At 39.3% G+C, this 25,868-nt stretch overlaps 4 protein-coding genes across 6 annotated transcripts; 2 read left to right on the top strand and 2 right to left on the bottom strand.

Annotated features, from left to right (window-relative positions):
* Nucleotides 1–231: 231 nt before the first annotated feature.
* On the top strand, nt 232–5,566 carry tdg.1 (thymine DNA glycosylase, tandem duplicate 1). Of its 3 annotated transcripts, XM_027024572.2 has the most exons (11): nt 233–509; nt 1,406–1,474; nt 1,844–2,019; nt 2,389–2,705; nt 2,834–2,903; nt 3,019–3,154; nt 3,246–3,328; nt 3,416–3,510; nt 3,731–3,902; nt 4,061–4,198; nt 4,379–5,566. In XM_027024572.2, the coding sequence occupies exons 2-11, from the start codon at nt 1,416–1,418 to the stop codon at nt 4,510–4,512; spliced, it is 1,380 nt and encodes a 459-aa protein (XP_026880373.2). In that variant the 5' UTR covers nt 233–509; nt 1,406–1,415; the 3' UTR covers nt 4,513–5,566. The 3 variants fall into 3 exon arrangements, with proteins under 3 accessions (XP_026880372.2, XP_026880373.2, XP_026880374.2); XM_027024571.2 differs by having other exon boundaries at nt 232–1,474; XM_027024573.2 differs by lacking the exon at nt 1,406–1,474.
* Nucleotides 5,567–6,857: 1,291 nt separating this feature from the next.
* Nucleotides 6,858–8,182, bottom strand: LOC113586424 (patatin-like phospholipase domain-containing protein 2). Its single transcript, XM_027024527.2, has 4 exons — nt 7,996–8,182; nt 7,453–7,685; nt 7,210–7,278; nt 6,858–6,989 (listed from the first exon to the last, which is right to left on the bottom strand). The coding sequence occupies exons 1-4, from the start codon at nt 8,180–8,182 to the stop codon at nt 6,858–6,860; spliced, it is 621 nt and encodes a 206-aa protein (XP_026880328.2).
* Nucleotides 8,183–8,845: 663 nt separating this feature from the next.
* On the bottom strand, nt 8,846–20,180 carry efcab6 (EF-hand calcium binding domain 6). The gene is given in 30 exon segments (XM_027024528.2): nt 8,846–8,968; nt 9,303–9,452; nt 9,716–9,900; nt 10,040–10,232; nt 10,456–10,662; nt 10,781–11,008; nt 11,156–11,353; nt 11,482–11,698; nt 11,919–12,070; nt 12,231–12,366; nt 12,526–12,644; nt 13,026–13,113; nt 13,219–13,448; nt 13,624–13,748; nt 13,830–13,944; nt 14,107–14,281; nt 14,424–14,546; nt 14,634–14,794; nt 16,938–17,111; nt 17,299–17,419; nt 17,581–17,664; nt 17,778–17,926; nt 18,016–18,137; nt 18,360–18,478; nt 18,573–18,709; nt 18,790–18,874; nt 18,931–19,019; nt 19,255–19,475; nt 19,595–19,760; nt 20,120–20,180. Coding segments are annotated over 29 exon segments (4,371 nt in total). The 5' UTR covers nt 19,740–19,760; nt 20,120–20,180.
* Nucleotides 20,181–20,844: 664 nt separating this feature from the next.
* On the top strand, nt 20,845–25,853 carry samm50 (SAMM50 sorting and assembly machinery component). The gene is made up of 15 exons (XM_027024531.2): nt 20,845–20,996; nt 21,559–21,669; nt 21,769–21,870; nt 21,983–22,070; nt 22,156–22,262; nt 22,490–22,620; nt 22,833–22,920; nt 23,094–23,222; nt 23,389–23,460; nt 23,554–23,640; nt 23,750–23,820; nt 23,988–24,055; nt 24,422–24,568; nt 24,739–24,880; nt 25,192–25,853. The coding sequence occupies exons 1-15, from the start codon at nt 20,976–20,978 to the stop codon at nt 25,235–25,237; spliced, it is 1,410 nt and encodes a 469-aa protein (XP_026880332.2). The 5' UTR covers nt 20,845–20,975; the 3' UTR covers nt 25,238–25,853.
* Nucleotides 25,854–25,868: the final 15 nt, after the last annotated feature.

Here is a 25,868-nt window from a genome sequence, read left to right as displayed (position 1 = left end):
ATCACTAAACTGATTTAAATTATACTCACTTTAATTTGTGATCGACACGCTGTTTATATATATATATATATATATATATATATATATATATATATATATATATATATATATATATATATAAAAACTAAGAAGTGTCTTGAAAAGGAAGCTACTTTTCGTCAAGCACATAACCAATAGAAAAAGATCTCTGAAACATTTAAATGTTAAAGGAGAGTGTACACTAGGAAAGGTCACCGTGGACCCGTCTGAACAACAACGACAACAAACATATGTTTGTTGTTAAAAAAGAAAGCAATGATTATTGAGATTATTGCCGTTTAAACGCGCAGGACAAACTCAGTAATCCTTTGGAGAGGTACTCGTTCCCGGACGTCCCCCGAGGTCCTTTGTTGGTCTGCTCCAGTGCCAAACTGACTCTACTGTATAGTTCTTTGTTGCCTTCATCGGGATTTGTTTTAGGAGGAAAACCTTTCACTGGATCGGTATCGTTTTCTGTTCAGATTACAACGGTATGTATTATTTTTGCCACTATGCACTGTAATACATGTTATAAATGTTGCTATCATCTACTCCTAGATGGATATTTTACATCAATGTTCAGCTAGCTAGTTAACCTAGTGTCGCCTAGCTAGCTAGCTATTGGGGGCAGAATTAGGAACCTGAGACAGCTGACATTCATTTAGCTATGAATTTTCTTGACTAACGCTAGCTAGCGTTTGATATGATAGCTACCTGATCACGTTCATCTAAAATCAGCTCAGAGAATTTCAGTAGCCAGTTAACTAACCTAGGTAGGTAGGTTGCTAGCTAACCTGCACTTAAAGTGGTTAAATCTGAGGTTAGCCGTTAGCTAGATGTCTAATCAAAATAAAGATGTTTCTTCCTATCTTAGCACACTCGGACTTGTTATTCTGCCTGATAGTGTTATTAGGGATCTTTGATATGAATAATACTTAAATGCAATAAATCAATGATATTTTAAAACTAAGACGATAGAGTAGTAATAGTAAGCTGGTAGCTAGCTAGCTATTATCCGTGAGTTGTCAGCGGGGTAGTTGCCCAGCTAACCTAGCTGTCTATCCTACGTCTGACGAGATAAATTGTAACTTGCTCCAAGTCGAGGTAAAATAACTTTTGTTATTTAATTTACAGACTGTGTTGCTGCATGTGGTAAATTTCTTTCTGGGTGGTAGTGCTAGCTACATTATATCACTTTCATAATTATATATATTGCCATCATAACCGTTAAAGTTAACTTTTTATCGATATGCCAATTAACTAGCAAGCAGGCTAGACAACTTCACCTGCTGAGCAAGAGGACTGGTTAGAAACATTCTTTGACCAAGCAACCACTAATAATAGAACTGTTTAAACGAATATATATGAATGTTGGTTTATCACTAAGTCCCCTAAAGATGGATGAAAGGAATTACGGATCTTTGCCTCATGTCCCTTCGGATTATATCCAACACTGGTGAGTCTCCCCCTTTGTCATCAAATGGCGCCAGGAATAAATTTGTTCCTATCCACGGTTCTTAAACCGATTGAGCACCGCGCAACTGCAAAATCTCTTGAATGTTACTAACCAGCCTATGATAAGTGGAAAATATTAACTTCTTGCCCGCACTAACTTGAAAATGACCGCTTACACAATTGGCTTTGTTTTTTTATTTTAATAGGATCGTATTTATGTTAGTTAAGTTCATTAGTATATAATTTACATTTAAAGCTTTAACTAACTGGTTCATATCTTGAACTCTATATTTTTAAAACATGCCCACAGAGAACAACGTTTCATGGATGAATATATGGTGACTGGTTTTTCTGTTTTGTTTTTTCTTAGGGTTCAGTCAGCACAGCAGCACCTTCAGGCCCTCCAGGCACAGTATTCTCATATGGCTAATGGTATTGCTGCCCAGTTCATGGAGAGACCTAAAGAGCAAGGGGAAGGGCTCATGGTACAAATGCCTGCCCAGGAACAGACTCCTCTAGAGCTGGAACTTGCTGCTCCCCAGCAAGGTACTTTCTAGCTCTCCAATAATTTCCATTTTTTGTTTAGTTAGTACTGTTTATAAAATGGTATTATATTGTTTATTATAGTGTTTAGTGTGTGCAGGATGGTGTTTGTTATAATGTATTGGCACAACCACTTTTGTATAAACTGTTCTATATAATAAGATGACAATTCATGTCTTGGCTGTCATCTTTGATACTGGACAGTTGTTTCTTTTTATTATTATATATGTTAGTTTTGAGAGATCTTGGTTCCACAGCACAGAATAACTTTTCACATATAATTTTATTATTGATTTATTCTTTTTGAAGAAGTGGTTGAATGGTTGCATGATTATATTTGGATTTTGAGAGAATACAAATATTTATTATTAGTACCCAAAGCTAAAGGGAAGAGGGCCAGATCAGCAAGCAAAGAGCCCAAGGCTAAACCAGAGCCCAAGGCTAAACCAGAGCCCAAGGCTAAACCAGAGCCCAAGGCTAAACCAGGCCCAAAAGCTAAACCAGGCCCAAAGCCTAAGAAGGCCAAGGGGGCCAAAGAAGGCCAGCTGGCTGAAGGAACACAAGAGAAGATTGATGAGGCCTTCAAGAAAGTTAAGCGGAAAGTGGATCGCTTCAAGGGCATGACTGAGGAGGAAGTTATGAAAAAGACTCTGCCAGACATCCTTACCTTCAACTTGGACTATTTGATTGTAAATATATCTAATTTCTTTGTGAGACATTTTAATGTGGTGAAATAAAGGCCTGGTCTAATTTGTCTGCCTGCTCTTTTAAATATTTGGGTGGCTTTGTCTTTTTGCCATATATTTCCTCTATAAAGATCGGAATCAATCCAGGTTTGATGGCGGCCTACATTGGAAGGTGGTTCCCTGGACCTGGGAACCATTTTTGTAAGTTTTAAGTAGTACTTGTTGGTTAATCTGAAAGTCTTTCAGTTATCTTTTTGTGCATTTGTTATTGTCTTTGACCATTCGTCATTTTATTGGAGTGTTGTTCTTCTACCAGGGAAGTGTCTGTTCCTGTCTGGATTCACTGAGAAACTACTGAACCATATGGATGACCAATCTCTTCCTGAGAAATATGGCATTGGTTTCACCAATATGGTGGCCAGAGCAACACCAGGAAGCAAAGATCTGTCAAGGTGTGACTTCTGTTTATCTGTGCATTTCATACATGTTATGAAAAAGTGGTTTAGAAAGCATTTAACAATTTCTCTTTTACTTCCAATATAGTAAAGAGCTTCGAGAGGGTGGCAAAATTTTAGTGGAAAAGATAATGAAGTTCAAACCTCTTATAGCAGTTTTTAATGGAAAATGTAAGTATCTGATTACTACTAAATATTTTACAGGTGCTTGTGATGAGGAGAAATACAATTGCAACATTCCCTTTCTTTTTACTCTAGGTATTTATGAAATGTTCTGTAGAGAGATATTTGGGAAAAAGCCCAAAACTCTGGAGTTTGGCTTACAGCCTATCAAGATTCCTGAATCAGACACGGTAGGATCTTGATACATGAGTATCTTAGAAATGTAAACAAATCATTTTGCAAATTCTAACTTTTGCCAGTTTCACAGACATGGATTAATAAATCGCAGTGTATATTCTGGATCACCTTTGGAAATTACTTTTAGTCTAGGCATGGACTTATTTTAGGTGTGGGGAAATTTGCTCCTATAATAACTACTCATTCTGTGCCTTCCTCGCTGTGGTTCTTCAGGCACTGTACCTGATGCCATCCTCAAGTGCCCGCTGTGCACAGTTCCCTCGTGCTCAGGACAAAGTACACTTCTATATCAAGCTACGAGAGCTCAGAGACCAGCTGAAAGGAGAGGTCAGAAACCAGGAGGTGGAAGAAGTCAATTATTCCTTCGATCTCGGCATGGCTAAAGGTAAGTAACTGGGTTTTGATCACTTCTGGAGTGTTCTTTACTCATTCACTGGATTCCATCCTTTATTATATGTGTGATAACGTTCATATGAAGCCTGTGCTGGATAAGGTGATCTGATATGCTATGCTGCATACATAGTCTACTGTTTCTTTTTGCAGAGGATGCAAAGAGAATGGCCATCAAGGAGGAGCAGTATGATCCTGGCTATGAAGCGGCCTATGGAGGAGCATATGGGGAACCTGGACAAGAGGAAGGCCAGAGTAATGGCCACTGTGCCTTTTCTTCTGGAGACACAGGTTTGCAGCAGCTTCTTGTTACTGAATGTGTTTCACTGGATGACCATGCTAGTGTTTTCTAAGTACTCTAGTGTCCCATTTGATGCAGCAATCCTAGCCAGCAAGAGGTTGCTAAAGAATAAAGTTAGGTGAGTAGTAGCAGGTCTGCCAAGTAAAGGCTTGGTCTTTCTGTGATCCCAGAAACAGCGGAGAAAGAGCCAAGGAATTCAAATGCAGTGGGCCAGCTTCCAGATGGGCAGTGGATGAACGAGTCCTTCGCTGATGGGATTCCGGACATCGGCAGCTCTTCACAAGCTCAGGCTGGGGCCGTGTGACCAGGAACCTTGTTAAGGGACTTTACATGCAGCCTTATAGGGAAAACATCTGTGTTCATCCACTGCTCTTATACAGTGCCCATCAGCAGCTTCTTCCAGTTCAGGAGTCTTCAAGGATACCAGTGACCTCTTGCTGATTTATTATGAACTCTTACATTAGGTATAAAACAGCTATGGATGCTATGTGCATAACTTGCTCTGCGGAAAAGTATGCCAGCAATGGTTTGAACTACGGACATGGTTACTTGAGCTACAAGGAGAAATGAATTGCTGCTCCCTTATAAAGAAATTGTACCTCAGTGCTTCAACTGAAGACTTTTCACACTTCATGCAAGAAGATTTTTTTTGTGACAAATTTAAAATGGTCATTTTAGGAAGTAGTGTTTTATATGTAACTTTTTTTTGTTTATTTGTTTTGTTACTACTTGCTTGTCCAAAACATTTTTGTTCTCATTCTGTAGTGTATGACATAAGCACTGTTGATTGTTTTTATGCTTTATGTGTAATATCAGGGATTGACACTTGATTTTTTTGTAAAGTCTGTATGTAATTTGACTTGTTTGGAAGTAGTTTTTTAGGGGGACGGGTGGTGGAATATTTGAACTGATTACTCTACCTAGAAGCCATGTATGTATCACACCATTCCATCTTTTTCCCCCCTTTTTACACAGAAAGATATAGTATAAATGAACAAGTAGCATAGATGAAATTATCAAAGCAATGTTGCTTTTATAATCACAACAAGGTTACTACCATTAATATCAAGGTGCATTTTTAGAAAACTTCTAATACAATCATGTGATGGCTGGAGGTATTTTTATTTGTAGAGTTGTTTTTACCTAATGAGGTCAAATTACAAATTCAACAAGTGTCAGACAGCCACTTGGCCTTTCTGAGTACTGTAAAACGCTTAATGACTCCTAGTCTACATTTGCAAAACAGTATGATGTGGTTTTACTGTTATATCAAACACAATTGGTGCTATTTTGTTACTTATTGTAAACTTGATTACATTTTTTCCCCCGTTTATTAAAATTTGATTGCATTGACTGTATTTCTTGGGAATATTCTTTATTTGTTTCTTGTTCTAGAATGTCAGACAAATTACTGAAGCTGATTAAAAAATCTTTATTAAAAAATGCTGATCAATTAAAGGATAGACAAAGGGAATCTCACTGAATCAGTATCATACACCTGTGAGTTGAGACAGAAATATTAGTAAAATGAAAATAGATTTTTCAAATCAGGTTTCTTAAGAAGTTCAGTCAGCCTCATACATTTCAACTTATCTTAATTTTGTGTTTACAAACCTTTAGATCACAGTCCCTTCCACACCCATCCAATCACCTGTATGGTCACTTCCATCAGCCATGCTATGTCTGGCATCCACGTAGCAACTCTTATGGTCAATATAATAGCCCAGCACAGTTAACGCCTAACAGGAGGCACTTCGATTAAGAGCCTCTGTTTCCTCTGACCATATAATTATATTCATGTATTTATGAAAGGCAAAAAACATTTTAGACTACTAGTTTTATACCAAAAATTCTAATTTGACCAATTTGAAGCATATGTTTCAAAAGACCATTTTGAAACATATGGCCTTATAGAACTTATATGATGGTTTGGTAACTTACTCATGGTTACAAATGAGTCTGCTTACCTTAGAAGCATGAAGTAGATAACCTCTATAGGCAGATAACACACCATCATTATGAATGTAACCAACTTCACTACAAATAGCTCACGTATCCACCCATGTTTCTACATATTGGCCTCACAGAAGACTAAGAAAAGAGCACAAGTGCTAGTCTGACAATAGGCTTTACTGATGTTTTTATACTGTTTGCCAGTAAATAGTTATTTGAAACAAAATTAGAGTTCCCTGTTGTTCTGTTTCTGACTTGGTATGAGCTCAGTGATAGGTAAATCCAGTCCTAAGCAGTAGGAAATCCAAAAGTATTATGTGTTCCAGCAAACAAAATATAGGAACAGACTTTAGTCAAATACATATCCATAAGATTTTTACTTCATGTAAATAAATGCCCACCATTTTCTTTCAGAAAGTTCAGAGCATCTTTGTATCCATTTTGATACATCTCTGCCATAACCTAAAAGAAGACCTTTTGTGAAGGTTTTATTTCAACGGTTAGAGAAAGAACAATTTGACAACCCACTCAACATTTTGAACTTTAATCGCTTTACCACGCACATCATGATATCAATAAACAACTTAATTTAAGAATTTGTTTGTAATTTGTAGGTACCTCAGGCTCTGGAGGGAAGAAAGCTTGGATGACACGGTGTGTATTAGCAAAGGTGACATGGATGCAGACATTGCTGTGTCATACTTCATGGAAGTAAAATGGGGTGTCATATGGGCAGATGTCACTTCCTCCAGAGAATGGAGAGACAGTGATGGTGTTCTTCAGGCTGTAATAAGGCAGGTTATTACTCAGAGCTCCATCGACATAGCGCTGAAAAAGGTTCATATTAAAACAGAGACAAAGGAGAAGGCAATGGTTATCATTGGATAGAAAGTGTGGGGAAAGTGTCCACTCAGAGTTTGCAGGTTCACTTTCATTAATAAAAAGGTCAAAGAAAATAAGCTATGATTACAGGCCATATATGCCCTGATTGGGAAGTTGCTGTTATCTAGATTCTATGGAAATACTTTGTTCATTATATGCTACTTACAGTTCCGTGATAACTTGGTGGGATCACCCCACAGTAAAAGGGAAAAAAAACCCAGCTACAAATCAGGGCCTAGATAATGAAAGATAAACAATTACAAGTTAAACTGAGAGCAGGCATTCTGCAATTTGCCTTAATTTTTAATGTTAAAGAAATAAGATCCGTATGTGTCTTATCCAAAAATACAAGGCTCTTATCTGGAAAAGATCCACACCTATCAAAAACTTCAGAGAGCAATGTGTTCACCTGGATGAGATCATTCTTGCTTGCAAAATCAGACACCAGCACATTCTCCCCATCTGAAATGCGTGTTAGTGACACACACAGTCTCCCACTGGCAAGGAGGTGAGTATTGTCAGGCAGCTCCCTATCCATGAGGTCCCTGGTTAACTTCAACAGGTTGAAGGAAGGATGCATAGAGCCCAGCATGCCCTTCCGAGCCTCTGTGGCTAATTCCGTCAGATGTTTACAGCACTTTGCTTTACAGAAAATAGAAGGCAATTTTATGGTTGAATGGTTATTTGCTTTCCTGCTATTCATTTAACATGAGGGACATTTAAATCATTAACTAAATGAGTCAACAGAGACTATGAAACTACTACAAATAAACAATCCTGGAATTTTCATGCCCATTTCATAGAATGAAATATCTATGCATTGTCCAGTTGCAAACTTTCTAAAATTGCACATATTGAAATGTTTCATAAATTGCATTTATCATTCAAACAAGTGACTTGTATTAAAGTTTAATAGCATGAAGAAAAAAGAAACACCAATATCATTTCTCACCTGGTGACATTTGGCAGACTATCATTGCTCCTATCAGGGCTCCTGAAGAAGCTCCGCAAATCTTTGTCATTCTGCGAGTCAGTTCATAAGTCCGTTCCAACAGACAGCCATAAACTCCCAAAGAATAGACTCCCAAAAAACCACAGCCAACAAAAGAGATAGTCCATTCTTCATTTGTGTTAGTCATGTTTCTCAAGCCTTGCACTAAGATAGGCCACCTGACACTTGGCGAGTTCAGAGAAACAAACTATAAATAAGGGGAAAGGTTACCAGCAATAACCCTTTGCAACCAAAGCATGGAAGAACTGTCAACTTTAATGTCTTTGTAAGATTGGAGAGTCAAAACAGTATGGCATACTAAGCTAAATATACACCTCTAAATTATAATAGTATGTTATTTCATCCAAACATTTTAGGGAATAATTGCCATTGAATTCAGAGATCCACCCTCCCTCACTGTGTGAAGGAAAATCAGGTGGGATTTTCATTCTATGGACAGTTTTCTCTTCATGCCAATTTCAGCCAAGCCCTGTAATACAACTACACCAGCTTGTTACCAATTAATTAGTAGTACAATAGTAAGCTTATGGTAAGACTAAGGAACATGTTGTTTTTCATACGTTTTATTTGATTTAATTATAAGTAATGTGATGGCATCTACCAATCATTCTGAATTTTATTTGTGTTAAAAAAAAAAGAGCCTAATTTAAAAACAACCAAAGAAAATGTTTTAAATGAAGGAAAATAGCATAATTGAAAATTGATTTTGTAGTCATAAGTGCAAGCTATGACAACAGTTTTCTATTGTTTATATATATAGATTATATATAGATGATCACAACATCTGGATTTATTTTTGGAAAATTAGTAGAAAATCATTGTATGATATATTTCCTGAGATGTTCTTATCAAAGAAGGATGTAAGATGAAATAAATCTTCCTCTGAGAGATGAATGTTGTGCTGTTTCAAAACCTGTTGAGAATGACAAACATGCAGTTTAGTAGTTTTATTAGTTCTTGATCACTGACTGATATCCTAATCAGAATTGTGTTAAGGAGGGTTAAGATAAATGTACTGTTTGTCAGAAAATCATATAAACTGCTTCTCTTTCTTTTTCTTATTTTACTTTACAAATGTCCTAGACAGATTAAAACTCATGGCAAGTTACTCAATATAAGAATACAAATTCTTTACTCCAAATCTTTACTCCTGATTACATTATAAGCAACAATAAGCCTTGGAAAAGCACTATCACCTGTTGAATAGGTTACCTTGAATTACCTGGGGGGAGGGGAGTATTATTTACCTTTTTGAAGTTTTGAAGAGAAATCTTCCCTAAGCGCTCTTTGTCATGAGAGATAAACGCACGCCTCATGGACCTCCAGTAGAGCTGTACAGGAGCACACAGCATGAGCAAGGCATCCATGCACTGCCTGCTTAGGTGCCCAGCACTCATCTGTGGTAGAGAGGAAGCGGCATACAGCATGCTGGGTAATGTAGTGAAAATGCAATTTTATTTCCTTAAGATTCTTATCTTCATCTGTGAACAATGTAGTCTCTCACCACTACAGTACAGTAAATAAGAGTTCCATATCTTGGACAGAGCTTTCAAAACTATATATCTTCTATGTTTTCTAATGTATGGAAGCACAGTAAGTCCAGTAATGTTAAACAATGCTGTAATCTGTAACAGTACAGCAGTGCGTACAGAAGCCTCACCGGTGTTCTGGGCACGTGGATCTTGAGCCTGCTGGTGCATATACTGGCCTGTGGTCTGAGCATGAGCACAAAGTGCTGCAGGAATTCTGGGTAGGAGAGATGTCCCTTGCTTGTGATGCTAAGCTTCTTGGACAGCTGCTCAAACTGGGACTTGGATAGGTTAATATGGAGATCCTTCAATATGCCTGGGGGAATAATACATACCAGAAAACAGCTTTAGCTCTGTAACCCGTGTAACGATGAAACTACAGAATAAGATGATTTAATCATAGAAAAGTGAAAAGCAGTTTTCAACTGTTGTTCTCATTATCAACAACAACATACCTAAGAAAGTGTCTGTATCGAGCTCGCCGCTCCTCTCTATGTCGGCCTCTTTGCACCTCCTCTGAACCTCGCTCCAGCAGCTCTGAATCTGGGATCGCAGTCTCCTCTCAACGGCATCGCAGTCCCGCAGCAGGGCCACCTCAGACCTTTCACACACCGTGGACGGACGCCTGGGCTGCTCAAGAACTAGTGACTGGGGTCAGGAGGTAAGTGGTGATAAGACCAGCCATCAATGGTCATTTTTAATCTTTCTTTTATGCTATGATGAGACTTTTTTTTTTGTATTTATATATATCTGTTGTCTACTTATACATTTCATAATGTTACTGATGTGTCACATTGTTATGCAGAACACTATGCAGAGCAAGGTACTTAAAAATGAGGCTACCTAATTGGTCAAGTACTAGTAATGATACCTTGTTTTGTTCAAGGGTGCAGTATGCTGTCTTTGGCCGCCAAGGGACAACATTAGCTGAACTCTCTGATTGACCAGCAGAGTCTGGAGATGATGTTCCTCTTGCTGTTTCTGCTTCTTGGGGCTCTCCAGTGAACTTCTTGAGGAACTCCCAGTAATCCAGGTTGTTAAAGGCATTGACTGGTAGCATTTTCCATAGCTTTTCAAACTGGAAAGGTCACATATGTTGTATCTTATGGTGTTCAGGATGGTGAAGGGAATTAAGAGTTGTTTGGTCATACTTTTAAATTTGAACTTAGTAAGAGTTACTTAAAGTTAGGGCTTACCTGATCATCAGTGAGTCTCAGGAAGTGGTGGTCACAAATGTTCCTGAAATCCTCTCTTGAGATTGCATTTATTCTGGCATAATCTATGTCCACCATCTCCTTGGTGATGGTGTAAAGACGGGCGGAGACTACCTCTCGGATCCGCCCTAAAATATCACTGATTGGCAGAGGACAGGTCTGGTTAGGGAAGCGTGCCTTGTGAATTTTCTCAACCCATTCTTCAGATGTCTGAAAAAATAAAACCCAAAAAAACAAACCCCAAATTTATATGGCATAAATCAGACACCATGAAACAATTAAGTCAGATGCTCTATCACTAGTAGTTAGCATAGTAACAGAACTATCCGCAATAACTGAATGACAAACATTTTTCACCTCTTGGTTGCAAAGGTCAAATGTTTGCAGAAACTTCTTCCAGTCCAATATGGCTTCCTCTCCGTTTCTGACTGACAGTTTAGACAGCAGCCTTCTATACTGCACATCCGAGAGCCTGACACAGAAGTGGTCTAGCACCCGCCGGAAGTCACGCTGTGCTATCTTGCCATTTCCAGTCTTATCAAATGCTGTGAAAGCCTGGATCACCAAAACAGCAGGAATGCGATTTTAACTGACCATCTACCATTGTTTTTTTAATTATGATTTTTAATTAGTGCATTTCCATATATTAATAATGGCATGATTTCTTCTTAGTATGGCCTTACCTTGGAGAGAGTATCTGAGGAGGTGGTGACCACCTTTTGCAGTCTCTGTAAGGCTCTCTCAGGGCTGAGATCTTCTATACTCTCTCCTGGTACAGGAGACCCCAAAAATGAGTTAACTGGAGACATCATGACAGACCTGCTATCAACTACAGGCCCAGACATACGGTCCAGAAAATGAAGATAAAGCAGCTTATTGTGACAAACTTGAAGCCCAAGACTGCAAAAGAAGAAAGGATAAAAGCAGCAGGAAGAAAACCAAGAGAAAGATTACAAAATGCTTGCATCCAACTCAAATTCCTCTACTAACATTCTGCTCAACTCAAAAACTATTTCAAAATATCCTTAGAAAGAAAGTATATGAACTGGAACAAGCTCTCAAATGTGGCTTTGTGTTAAAACCATACTAATGAGTGTGTTTTTGTGAATGTTTGTATTACCTGTTAATTAGATGCAATAACTGGTACTCATCTATCTGGAAGCCATTTCTGCGTAACATAGACAGCAAGTCCACTGATGTCACATGACCGTCATTCCTTTTATCCAGTGCCACCAGACTCCTGCGCACATCCTCAAAGTTGAGCTTCAGCCACTCCCTACAAAGAGGTAGTTCGTATTCTACTTCGTGTGCATGCCAATAAAGACTCTCAATCTCAGTTTCTGAACATCACTGAAATAGTTCAAATTAAACTCAAGCTCCAAGTTTACATTATTGGCATTAACTGTGAAGCAGAGCTTTTTCAACATGCTACTTGCTTTAGCTTGTGCAGTGTGGGCTCTGTGAGAGGGGTGGGTTCTGCTGGAGACTCGATCCGTGTACACGGCATGATGTTCATCTTGTCCAGGAACTCTGTGTGAGTGATATAGCCTTTGCCATTCTCATCATACCTAGTAGATACAAAGGATGTGGGATCAGTTCTTTGTCATCTTTATTCAAGCTTACATTTGAGTCTGAAACTGAAACTCATCCTGAGTCAGTTTTCAAAAGCATATCAACTCTCAATACAGCCACTGCATGTATTATAGACACTGTTTAATATTCCTTACCTTGCCCATATTTTCTCAAATTGTCTTGGAGTAATGGGTAAGTAGTATTTATAGAGGATATGCTTCAGATCATTCTTAGTGATGAAGCTTTCACCATCTTCACCATATTGACAAAAAGCCTGTCATAAAACACATGAAAATGTTTATAGTTGTTCTATGTGATTTTTAAATGATTTGAATTACACCAGATTTCATCTCACTATCAATATTTAAACTTAGTAGATACAATGGAGAAGAACAAAACAAACTATAGTGAAAATGCATGAACTCTTAAATATTTCACTCAGATACATCAAGATGCAAGTTTCAGATACATCAGGATAGATGCTGTAGTACATGAAGCTATTATTTTGTGTAGTGTTGTATGGGACAACTAAATTAGTATACAAAAGTGAACACTCAAATCTTCCACTCATCAACCAGTAATCTGGAGAATTGTTTCCCCATATTTTCTCTTTAATGGTTAGCTTTTTCACTGAAAGATAAAAAAGGAGTGGTACCTTTGTGAGCTCTGACAAGTTTGCGTGTGCAGTGGCCACCAGGTGGGCATGGACCTGCTCGCATGTATTGTCAAGCAACTGATCAGCTCTGGGAACAAAATGCCATGAACGAACATTATGATTGGTCCTCGCCTATGTTACAGGGATAGTATTTCCAGCCATTTCCATGGTGAGTAATGACTGACGCACTTACGTCTTGTTAGAGATTAGGTGTACTTCAGTCCTGGTGGCAGAGCAGACTTTGCTGTAGAATTCAGTGTAGTTCAAAGTGGAGCCAGGCTTAAAGCCCAGTATATCCAACAGTCTCTGGTATTCTTTTTCCTTAGTGATGAGGCTAAGGCTGTCAAACAGAACTCTGAAGTCATTCTGGTTCACTAGCCCATCTCTGTTTCTGTCCATCAGATGGAATGCTGTTAAAACATCCTAGGAGAAAATATGAGATTTTTTAACTTTCTGTCTTAAGGTCAGTTTGTGATAACTATATTTAGAGGCTTATTTACACATTGTTATTAAATGTATTATTAAACGTGTTATTAAAGGGCCAAAAACGCCAAAATCATAACTAAAATTATTCACATAAATCAAAGGAAAACACTACCCCATGGCATTCTTTGATTCTTTTCTCAAGCTGACTGAAACTGTCTTCTGCAGACATAAAGCTGGTGACCTCGATATTATTTGACTTTCTTTTTTGCTCTTCATTGCTTTGTTTTGTTATGGCATCTGTGTAAAAAGGCAAAAAGTATTTCCTTTTTATGTTAGAAATCATACTATGGCATTTTACTAGAGAATAAAACTTATTACCTTCATATTTGGCTACAAAGTTGGCAAAGGAGATCTGCCCATCACAGAAACCAAGAGCTTGGATGAAAGTCTGAAACTGTGACACTTGCATGGAAACTCTACAGTCATTCAGAATCTAAAAGAAGATGTGCAAAGCGGGCATAGATAGAATACAGTGCTCAGTGTATCTTTACTCCTTGGATCTAATAGCCCATGTGATTAAGTAAAGATTTTAGACGAAGACAACATTTTTTCAAAGTGTATCATTACTGTTAACAACAATGTTTGAGCTAATTACCTTCTGGAGCTCTCTTAGGCCCAACACCCCTTCAGAGCTTCTGCTCGTGGCCATCAGACACTGCTGGAGTGTGAGACCACGCATCTGCAGCCTGTCTCTGAGCATCCTCAGAATGACCTGTGCCACTGCCTGCCCTTTAATGTTCCCCACATGCAGTCGACAAGCACTCTCATTTCTGTACACAAAACAGCCCAAAGCATGTTACATAAAAGATGACTGATAAAATGTGACAGACTGAGAAATGACAATTAGGCTGTTTGCTGAGGGCTTTTCTGCCCTTCGCCACTTTTCAATGAAAACAGTCTCTTAAAACGCACCTTTGAATAGGGCTGAGATATGTGTTAGCACTCTTTATCTCGCCGCTCCTCCTGGAGATCCCAAGGCTTGTCAACATCAGCTTGTAATTCACTTTTCCAGAGTCCATAAATGGTTTACAGAGTCTGGGGATGGACATTGGGGAGAGATAAGGCAGCTTTAAGAAAATCAAAATCAAAATGAGTCCCTATCAGTCACAGTGAGACTCTCACTTGTCAAAGTGGTTGTCAGACAGCACTAGTCCATACTGCTCGACCAGCTTCTTGAGGTCTTCAGGAGTGACAGTGCAACTCTGAGCTGGGTCTGCCTGGTTTAGAGATGCCATCAATAAATCGTATTGCTCAGATAGCTTCTCCTTAAGAATCCCTTCTACCTACAAATGGAATAAAATAGTTAAATATACTCCATCAATTAAATGCTTGTTCAACTACATGCTAAATAACTCCTGGAGAAGTACAAGAGTTTTCTTTGTGTATCACATGTGTCAGTAAAGCCCCTCTTCCCAAACATCTCCCTCTGTGTGTGTGTGTGTGTGTGTTCGTTCGTCCGTACGGCCATGCCCTCCCTGTGTTTTACACCTGCTCCTCATTGTGTTTTTAGTGTGTGAGTTAAGTCTTTTGTTTAAATGTGAATATTGTCGGTGTTTGAACCTGCGATAGCCTAAGCTCTACGTTGTCTTTTGTGTTTAACAATAAACGTTGCTGTATTCTATACGGCTCCTCTTTGCATCCTGTCAAGCCTCCCCATGTCACAAAAACACTTACCGCCGAAGGATGCCAGGAATGAGCAAGAAGAAGAAGAAGGGGAAGTAGGCGCGTTACCGTTCCTCCCCAGCCCTTGTGGGGAAACCCCCCATAGTCTTGGGCACTCTCCACACTGGTACAACAGGGGAGAGTGCTCCTGGAAACGTTTGGGGGGGGCCCTGAGTATAGTACAGGGTTAGACTCGGCAGAGACCTACAGACCTTCGATGGACTACCGGAACTGGTATGATGGCAACCAGTTTCCAGGGTCCGACTCCACAGGGTCCTATTATCCATATTGGGACTACCGGGAAAACTACGGGGAGTACAAGCGGAGTGAGGGGTATCAGGACGTCAGCTTCTGGTCGGACTCGGAGGTCGACCATTTGGGAGATCCTGTGATAAAATACAGGAGGCCCTCCATGAGGATTCCCCATCTGTGATGGACACGTGCTCGGCAGATTCTGAGAGCGGCGAGCCTCCAGTACCCAAGACTCCCTGTGTGTGTGTGTTCATTTGTATGTATGGCCACACCCTCACTGGGTTTCACACCTGCTCCTTGCTGTGTGTTCTTAGTATGTAGTTGAGTATATAGATCTTTTGTTTTGAATGTGAATATTGTCAGTGTTTGATCCTGTGATAGCCTAAGCACTACAATGTCTTTCCTGTTTAACAATATATGTCGTTGTATGTCATATGGCTCCTCTTTGCATCCTGCCAAGCCTCCCCACGTCACAATATGCAGTGCATGTCCTTACATGTACAGGTCTTACAGGTTAATTTATTGTCAAGTCCGCCACTGCTGTTGATGATACAAGTCAAATATTTTGGAAGTAAACAGTCAGCATGACTATTATGACCCTGTTTTTGCCCTGGTCACATTTAAAACAAAATCATTAACACATTTATCATAATTTGACATGACTTAAAGCTAGGTGGTTTGAAAAGCAAATTGGGTGTAGTTATATGGTTAATAAACTCGTTAAAAATAAAGTCATATGATAATTAAATATATTATTACATGTCATTGATGTAATGACATTACAACCAAAGTGTACTTGAAAGAGAAAACCATATTAAAATAATTCTAATTGCTAGTCTATGAAGTGAAGTGTACATACTGCACTCCAGGTGGCTAAGGTAGTGGAAGGCTGAGTGCAGCTCTCTGGCAGATCTGCAGCCTTGTTGCTCTGCTGCTGAGCCTGCTATGGATACATATAAAACTCACATAATTATCTTGCATTTAATTGAAACAGCATTAAGTAAAACTTAAGGTAATGCATGTTCATCATGACTTAAGATTAGGGGACTGTATATTAGCACTTCATAAAAAAGAAATATATCAAATAATTGAATTCAGAGTTCCTTGCTGCCTTCAAATGCAGACTGAAGACCCATCTGTTTGTGGAATATTTGTGGAAAGAATGACCACTGATCCTGCTCCTATGTTGACTAACTGAAATTCTAGTACTTATTGTAGGGTATTGTTTATTTATAATAAGATAGAGTTATATGTGTTTTGCAGTTCTAGGCAAAAGCATTGATCCCTGTATTTCAACAGCATTCTAGGTATCTTGCACCCTACAGTACTGGCTAGGAGGCGTTCTATCAGTAAATGACAATGCACTTTTCTAAGTCGATCTGGATGAGAGAGCGTCCGCCAAATGCTGTAAATATAAATGTACTTAATTTAATGTAATTAATATTAAGAATATATTAAGTCAGACAAGCAAAGCCATATATGCATATACATGTTACTGAAATGTTACAATACCTCTGCAAGCTTCTTCTCATAGAAAAAGTCCAGGAAATGCAGGTAGGGAATGGCTCCTGATTGCGGCGCATGGACAAGATTCATCAGCCCTCTGAACTGCTCATCTGTAAGACTAAAAATCAGACCCTGCAGAATTCGTCGCATATCACTCCTGCTGACCAGTCCACTTCTTTTCTGGAATAAACACACACACACACACAGCATGAAATATAAAATCATATATGTTATACGATACTCTAGTATACCTTTGCAGTTTTATATCTCTTAATTTTGAAATATCTGAAAAATGCTAATCATGGAAGAATTTATGATTTAGTGAATGTAGGTGGCTACAATGAGACTTCAGGAACCTTTAACAAACCTCATCAAAGACTTGGAAGGATTTCTTCAGAAGAGGATACACCTCAAGTATTTCTTGTTGTAGCCTAGGTAGAACTTCATTAATACTCAACAGATCATGGGTAGCTGGACCTGCATCTTTTCTAATGGAGACAGGAGAATCACATAGCTGAGACAAAAAGCACCTGTTATTATAACCCCTATGCATTCAGAGATCTTCTAGACAGCATTTCAGAAAACAGAAAACACTCTGATGCAATCAAATACACTGAAATATTTTTCAGAAACTATAACTTAGGCTCACCCTGCAGGTAATACCTGCTCTTCTTCCTTGAATAGACTAATGAATTTTCTCCACTCCACACGTTCAACAGAGTTCAGTCCAAACCTACATTGAACCAAAGGTAAATGTAGCTGATCCTTATAAGGCACAAAAACAAGCTTAATCACAACGTGAGACACAAACAAATATTGCAACTATAACACAGATCAACCTCATACCTGCTTAAGAGACTCAAAAAAGTGCTGTCATCGATTGGAAAAAGGAAACTGCTCACAACAGCCCTTAAGTCGTCATGGGAGACAACACCACTGTCGGTAATGTCAAATGCTTGAAGCGCTCTCTCCACAAGAAGGTGGTTTACACTCATCTATTTCACAGAATATAGAGTCAGCATTCAGGTTTTAATATGTTATTAAGATATTTGATTGTAATTACAATGATGTATTACATGCTTACTTTTTTTAGGAACTTGGCATGGACTTCATCCAAAGTATTCCCAGCCTTTTCTGACGACGTCCAAGCTGCTGTCCTGCTTTTGGGTCTTGCTCTAGACTGGTTTACTGCATCCCAGTTCAAAGCTTGAACAGGTTTTCAGCGGTAATAAAATAAAGTGGAAAACAGAGCAATGTTATAAAGTACAGCATTATAAAAGAGCAGTAAACATCTGTCACAAAACATTAAAAATTTTCCTCTTTGAAAGCTGCCCAAAGTAATCTATGAATATAACTATGAATACAGGAACTTGAAACTAGCACTGAAACTAGCATTATTTTACCCATCATATTACTCTTAGACAATACCAAGTTTTGCAGAGTCGGGTGCGATCTTCCGGTATTTCTCACAATCAGCACCAAGCCTCTCAAGAAACTCCTTGTAAGACAGTGTCTGTGAGTTATTTGGGCTGTAGTGTGACCATAACCTGCAATCATCAGCACCAAGATATAGAGTCCCCTGTTTGAATTTGTAGCTCCTCCATCCTATTCTTATAATCTATACATGGATTAGATCAGGACCTGTGAAACTCCTGTTGGCTCATAGGAAAGCAGTAACTCTCCAGCACCCTCCTCAGCTCATGCTGCTGGATCCGCCCATCACGGTTATAATCAAACAGACGAAATGCCCTTGTGATGTTTTTTAAATTGCTTCCTATCTGTTAGAAGTAAAATAGGGGAAACCATTAGAAAATGTAATAAAACATACTTTGTTATAAAGTAAACCATAATCTCACACCTTTTCCTTCAGACGACACTGCAGCTCTCCAAGTACCCAGCTCCGAGAAATGCCACTCACAGATGGAATTCTGTATCAAGAGATGCTGATAATTTGCATTGAATGTTTGTACAATTAAAATGCTTCAGAAAAATTAAGTACCCATAATACCTAATTGGTGCTGACAAGTGCTTGCAGTATTGTTGTAGGAATTCCATATAGGGTATAGTTTTGTTTCCTCTCTTTGGAACCTAAAATAAATACAATATAATGATGAACATGGTCAAAAAATGGAATGTGCATGATGTGATGTATGATGGGCTTGATGAGATGCTGTATGATGTCATGTTACATGTCTTAAAGCACCTTTAAAACATAAGTCTATATCACCATGTTAATACTTTAGCTTATGTGCACCATTAAGTATCTAATGAGATCTAATGAGAGCCCATATTTTAACTTATTTTGAACTTTTAACTTGCTCACCTTTGCCAAAAGGGTTTCGAATTGAGACTGTGTAAGTGGCACAAGGAAGCTCTCGATGACCCGGCGAAACTCCCCTTTGGTGACAGTGCCACTGCCCTCCTGGTCAAAGACTTTGAAAGCTGCCTTCAGGTCATCCCTCCTGCCCTCCACTTTCTGTGAGAGCATGCTCTCAATGTCTGCTAAAGACAGATTTTCATCTGCCACTGACTGCACAGAGGAGGCTGCACAGGAGAAAGAAAGATCCATTTGCTCAATATTGCACAAGAACACAAGGTTTTGAACATTGAGGCTGAGACTATCCATTAAAAATCACTTCTACAGAATTTGTGCCCATTCTAACCGGAATCAGATTTCAGGCCATTCTTCCTCTGAAAGTCTCCTCTGGGTGTACGACTGACGCTTCTGACTCTGGGGATGAAGGTGAGCCCTCGTGACGTGGGTCTCAGGTCCTCAAGGTCTGAGTTGAGAGGCACTACTGAGGACATCACTGCCTAGTGCACTGGCACCTGAAGGTTATATCACAGAATGATTTATTTGCATTTCTATTTAATTTTTATGTTCTTTTACAGAGATGGAACTGTTTATAGATTTTTTTTTAATCTTAGCCAGTGTTCCGTTTATTTTTGTCCATTCCAAAAATGTTTCTGATAGCTTTAAGCTGAGGACAGTAGGTATTGAGCCTTATATGCAATACTTAATCAACTTAATCAGTTCATCAATCAACTGTTGTTGCTTAAATACAATTATTAGCCAGCTAATAATTAGTTAGTTGGCTTGAGCAAAAGGGAAGGTTAAGGAATACAATGGATTTCTACTAAGAATAATTAATTAATCTATAGGTGAAACGTGACCCTGAAATGCTTACCCAGTTCTGCTAGGACGACGCAAATGATTGTGGAATTATTCTCCTCGGGTCCAGCTTCCTCACGTACTATTTTCAGCCGCAAGAGGAAACGTATGTTAGCTGGCTAACTAGCCAGCGTTAACTACACAGTAACAAACCAAGGACGCTTTACGTTGTCATGGAGATGGTCGTGTTACAGTCTGTCAATCAAGGGCTCATCCAGATTCGAGAGACCCGCCAAAACGCTGCCAAAAATCGAACACGTGTGTCAACAATTAGCCCACAAATGAATTAGTTATTTTTATAGTCTTAATGTCTACAAAACATAACGAAGATTCAGACGCAGACGTACCTATTACTATCACAAGTATGAATGTCACCTTTTCATAAACCGTTTGAGTTTGCAACTTATATTTATTTAGCATCGGCTAAGCTACAGTGTTATAAAGACTATCTTTAAAAAGTTTTAAATTTTGAGCGTATAGGTGCATAGTATAGTAACATAGAAGGTAAAGATAATTTGCGAAAATATATTAAGAAAAAAACTGCCCCCTTTCCATTTGCACGTGACTTTTTAAAATTACTGTACATTTATTTACATTTATTTTTAATTGCATATACATCATAATAGATACAGTGATATCGGTTATGAATGTGTTTGTTTACCTTTGTAATTAAAAAAAGACAAAAAGAAAGGGTAATGACGTTTCATTTGCCTCCTGTGTCGTTTAACTCGAAGAGGCGTGGTTAAAAGGTGTCATGGCGGCCTCCTCGTAAGTCGCTATGTGTTAGCAAGAGTCCGCACAATTTTACCCCCACAGATTTAAGTGTCATTGTATTTTTATAGGCACATTTGAATGTAAAGGCGCTTTTAAACATGGGGACTGTGCATGCGAGAGTAAGTGTCATTTTTTCCATATCTACTGAAGAAACTAACGCAATGACCTCTGAACACTGACAACCTCAAACTTGTCTTAGCTGTGAATGGCCGGTCAAGCTGGAGCGTTGTCAGAACGCACCGATCTGTACTAGCTAGCTAGCTATATCGTGTGCAGTAGATATGTTTGGCTGCTAGCAGTCAGTAAGACGATAGGAAGAGACCACAGTATGCATAAACATGAATGCAAGAGTTTGTACTGTATTGTGATGATAAATTCAAATATGAATGTATTAGCCTACTGGCTGGCTACCTGTCTAACAGGGTAAGCCTTTCGTTATAGTGTAACTTGCCTTTACTATAAAGGTAATTGTAGTGAAATTGATTTTAACTGGATAGACCAGTGTCATGTGCTGTTCAGAAACAAAGAGTGTTTGATGTTTTTTTGAGGAACCGATACTTGTTTAGCGACTCTTCATCCCAATAGAACTTACAAGACAACTGTTTACATTTAGGACCCGTGAAAACAGACGCTACATTTGTCAGCATTTTTCTCACAAAATGCTACAATTTTACTCCTCAGAGTTTAGACCCTCTCCCGATGCAAGGGCCTGAGTTGGGGGTGCAGGCAGATGACATGGATCTGGGAGAACCAGAGCATGAGCCTCAACAGGAAGTTCTTGAAAACAAAGATGTGAGATGCTTTAGTTTATACTGAAAATAGCACCAAACACATCTTAATTCTTGCAGGCTATTGCAAGGTTTGAGCTTTCAAAACTCTGTAATTGTTTAGGTTGTGGTCCAGCACGTGCATATAGATGGCCTTGGAAGGACTAAGGAGGATATCTTAACATATGAAATTGCAGATGTTTTCCAGGCTAAGAACCTGATTGATGTAAGTAGCTCATATTTGTATATGGGAGTACTCTGTTGAAGTAAGAGTTAATCAAAGCAGTGGTATGATGCCTTGTGAGGTAAGAGTTGCATGTGTTGTTCTTATTCCATAGGTGATGAAAAAATCCCATGATGCCAGACAGAGATTGCTGCGTCTGGGAATTTTCAGACAAGTGGAAGTCGTCATCGATACTTCAGAAGGTATGTTATTTTTGACAGGCAGTAGTTTTTGTTGTAGCCACCTAAAGATTAAAAGAAATGAAAAGGCTGCATTTCTCTTCTGTAGGTGAGGATGCACTGCCCAATGGACTGGACGTGACATTCGAGGTGAAAGAGCTTAGGAGACTGACAGGAAGCTACAACACTATGGTGGGAAATAATGAGGGTAGCATGGTGAGTTAGATAAGAACCTAAGTTTTATTCCACCTGTCAAAGATACACACAAAGATACATACACACTGGTATGGCTAATGTTTAGTGTCTCAGAGAGCGTTACTTTCATATCCACTGTCCTTTTTTCATTCATCTGTTGAGAATATTCTTAGAACCCTGAGAGGAATTTGTCAAAATAAATACCTCATAGACAGTGAATTCTAAGTATTTTTTCCTGTGATTGGAAGGTACTGGGTTTAAAACTGCCCAATATTTTTGGCCGTGCTGAGAAGCTCACCTTCCAGTTCTCATATGGTACAAAAGAAACGTCCTACGGCCTCTCCTTCTTCAAGCCCCAGGCTGGTCACTTCGAGCGCAAGTATGTGCTTCTTTAAGGAATGGTTCACTGTTGCTAATTCTTTTCATTTTCCTTTTCAGCCTTAATTTAATCACAGTTTGGCAATAGAATAGGCCTTGGATTAGACTCTACATCATAATCTACATATTTTCTTATTGCCATGTCTGCTTCACTGCTTTATCCATACCCGAGCTTCCACTGGTTGCTACTGACACTCAGATTTGCTATTGCAGCTTCTCTGTCAACATCTACAAAGTCACGGGGCAGTTCCCTTGGAGTTCACTGAGGGAGACTGACAGAGGGATCTCCACTGAGTTCAGCGTAAGGGTTTTACTTTCTTGCTCTTATTGTACTGATAGAATGACATTTTTGTGTGTTATCCTAGCAAGGTTAATTTGAAGTGGCTAAAGATGGCACATTAACTCATGCATTAATATCATAATACATCATGTGCCATGCAGTACATTTAGATGCTGTTGTGTTTTGATTGGCAGTTCCCCATCTGGAAGACGAACCATACAGTAAAGTGGGAGGGCGTGTGGAGGGAGCTGAGCTGCCTGGCGCGTACCGCCTCCTTCGCTGTCAGAGAGGAAAGCGGCCATTCACTTAAATCCTCCCTCTCGGTATGCCTGCCGATAGTGATTATTAAGGGGAAAAAATGCTTCCTTGTAGTCTGAGTGAATGCATGATAACTACAGATAATGCAGTGCTGCAGATAAGACTTGTATGCTGGAATTAAATGTGTGCTTAAAAGAAATGATCTGAACCAGTGAATTTTGCTTTCTTCAGCATGCAATGGTTATTGACACACGCAATTCTGCAATCCTCCCTAAGAAAGGTGCCTTACTAAAAGTCAACCAGGTGAGTATGGCCAGATGCGTTTTTTTCCTGGTTTTATAAACCGAACCGGAAACACTTTATGCTGGTGCTGAACAAGCTTTTCTGCTTGTGCAGGAGCTGGCAGGCTATACAGGTGGAGATGCCAGCTTCCTGAAGGAGGACTTTGAGATTCAGGTCAATAGGCGCCTCTTCTGGGACTCTGTGAGTGGTAAAAGCACAGACAGAATTGGATTGCTCTTGGGACAGTGTGTCATTAGGGCTTTTTTGGGGTCTATAAGTGTGGTATTTTGAGCCTCCCTCTTGCCTGCAGGTCCTTTCTGCCTCGCTGTGGGGGGGCATGCTGCTGCCCATTGGAGACAAACCCACATCCATTGCGGACAGGTTTGTTCTGAAGTGTTATAGTGAGGACAGGTGTGGCTTGCATAAACCTGGGAATTAGTGTTAAAGTAAAAAATGGATCTTAAGATTTCCTCTTTTTTTTATATGCACAAAATTAATAGTGGTACTGTGACAGGGATAGATCTGACATGGTTTAATGTGAACGTCAGGTTTTATCTTGGAGGCCCCACCAGTGTGAGGGGGTTCAGCATGTACAGTATTGGACCTCAGAGTGAAGGTAAGGAAACTCACACCAGAGACCATAGACACCAAATTTAAAAATAGCCTCCTCTTCACTTTATATAATTGACACGAGTAAATCAGAATTTAACAAACATTTTCATAGTTATTTGGACATTAATTGGCCATGCTTTGATACAGATTCAATTCTAGTCTGTTTATATGTAGGCTTCCTGTCAGAAAGGGATTAGAGGGTGATAACAATAGTTGCATTACAACACACCAGAACCAATTACCAGATTATGCTGTAAGGGACCCCATGTAACACTATGCAGCAGAGCATTAGAGCATGCTGTAGCTGTTTTGTTTTTAATGAATACCTCACTGGGAGGAAATAAATGAGATCTGCTACTCTTAATGGCAGGCGACTACCTGGGTGGGGAGGCATACTGGGCTGGTGGGATCCACCTTTACACCCCACTGCCCTTCAGGCCGGGCCGGGGGGGCTTTGGGGACCTCTTCAGGACACACTTCTTTCTCAATGCCGGAAACTTGTGCAACCTCAACTATGGTGAGTCCTGGACCTCACCCAGTGCAGCACGACTAGATGTGTTCATTTTAACATCAGCATTAGTGGGCATTTTTCCTCACTACCTGGTGCTTTTGGAGAACCACAGTTATGCTCCTGCAGCTCTGAGCATCTCTGGCCCATGTCTTTCACTGCTAATGGTCCTTTTCTAGGCGAGGGGCCGAGGGCTCACCTGAGCAGGCTGGCGGAGTGCATTCGCTGGTCATATGGTGCAGGCATAGTACTGCGCTTGGGAAACATTGCTCGGCTTGAGCTCAACTATTGCATTCCCATGGGCGTCCAGAGTGGAGACAGGTACACCCTCACCCAGCCTAATCCTCAAATAGGCAGGAGTGTGTTTCCCAAAAACACTCCTATAGAGTGTGGTGCTCTTGATGCTCTTAGGAAGTAGTTCCCATAACCCAAACTTCAGTCAAACATGCTCACATCCAGTCAAACAGCTGTCATAAAAATGACATGTAAGATGAATATATTACACAGTTATATACCTTGTATTTTTATACAGAGTAATGTATCTTTATACAGTTTAATATAACTACAGTATAATAATTTAATCTACATAGTATGTAATATTTAAAGTGTATGTGTATGTCTCTTTATCTTAGGATATGTGATGGAGTGCAGTTTGGAGCAGGCATTCGCTTTCTGTAATATCCTGAGGACATTAACATGTCAGCTTTGGACAAAAAAAAGGTTTTTACATATGGATAGAATATGTATGAAGTTCCAATAAAGAGCGATAACTGTTATGTTTCAGTAGTTCTTTTGGCATGAAGTATTCAAAGGACAGTAGTTTAAAACCCCCAAATAATACAGATTGATTAAAGGACAAGTACTTCTGGGGAGTGGGGATGGGAATGACCCTTCAGTGCTCTTATGACATATTTATTTGTTTGAATAGCAAAATGGTAAATAAATAATGCTTCCTAACTTTATAAGTGTAGTTTGATTTTCATCCTATCCTTGGGAGTCTCCACTTCATTGTCATGTGAAATATCATTCTATGTGTAAATCGTTGCTGTGCTCCAGTCTGTCTGCTCCAGCAAAGTGAAGACATGCTTCTGCTCGACTGGAACTTCAGTTTCAGTAGCAGGTGTCTTTGTTGGTACTGTATGTTAAGCATGAGGTTCTCTTACTGGTTCTTCCCTCTTTGTGAATTCAATGTTTTCATTTATTTTCCCTGTATGAAGCTACAAAGTGTCAAATGTGCAAATGCAAATAGACAAGAGCAGATAAAACTCCACAAAAGCTTGTGGCCCAGTGACAAGCATTTTGGCTCCTG

The sequence above is a fragment of the Electrophorus electricus genome, chromosome 12 (assembly GCF_013358815.1).
Source record: "Electrophorus electricus isolate fEleEle1 chromosome 12, fEleEle1.pri, whole genome shotgun sequence".
NCBI lineage: Eukaryota > Metazoa > Chordata > Actinopteri > Gymnotiformes > Gymnotidae > Electrophorus > Electrophorus electricus.
This window is presented reverse-complemented; position numbering and strand designations above follow the sequence as displayed.

Coding starts and splice junctions, on each gene's coding strand:
- samm50 (XM_027024531.2), top strand. CDS start 20,976: ATGGGGACTGTGCATGCGAGA. Junction 22,071..22,155: donor CGTCATCGATACTTCAGAAG/GTATGTTATTTT, acceptor TCTCTTCTGTAG/GTGAGGATGCACTGCCCAAT. Junction 23,461..23,553: donor CCTTACTAAAAGTCAACCAG/GTGAGTATGGCC, acceptor CTGCTTGTGCAG/GAGCTGGCAGGCTATACAGG.
- LOC113586424 (XM_027024527.2), bottom strand. CDS start 8,182: ATGACTAACACAAATGAAGAATGGACTATCTCTTTTGTTGGCTGTGGT. Junction 7,279..7,452: donor GCAAGAATGATCTCATCCAG/GTGAACACATTG, acceptor TTCATTATCTAG/GCCCTGATTTGTAGCTGGGT. Junction 6,990..7,209: donor CACCAAGTTATCACGGAACT/GTAAGTAGCATA, acceptor AACCTTTTTCAG/CGCTATGTCGATGGAGCTCT.
- tdg.1 (XM_027024571.2), top strand. CDS start 1,383: ATGAATGTTGGTTTATCACTAAGTCCCCTAAAGATGGATGAAAGGAAT. Junction 2,706..2,833: donor TCAACTTGGACTATTTGATT/GTAAATATATCT, acceptor TCCTCTATAAAG/ATCGGAATCAATCCAGGTTT. Junction 3,511..3,730: donor AGATTCCTGAATCAGACACG/GTAGGATCTTGA, acceptor GTGGTTCTTCAG/GCACTGTACCTGATGCCATC.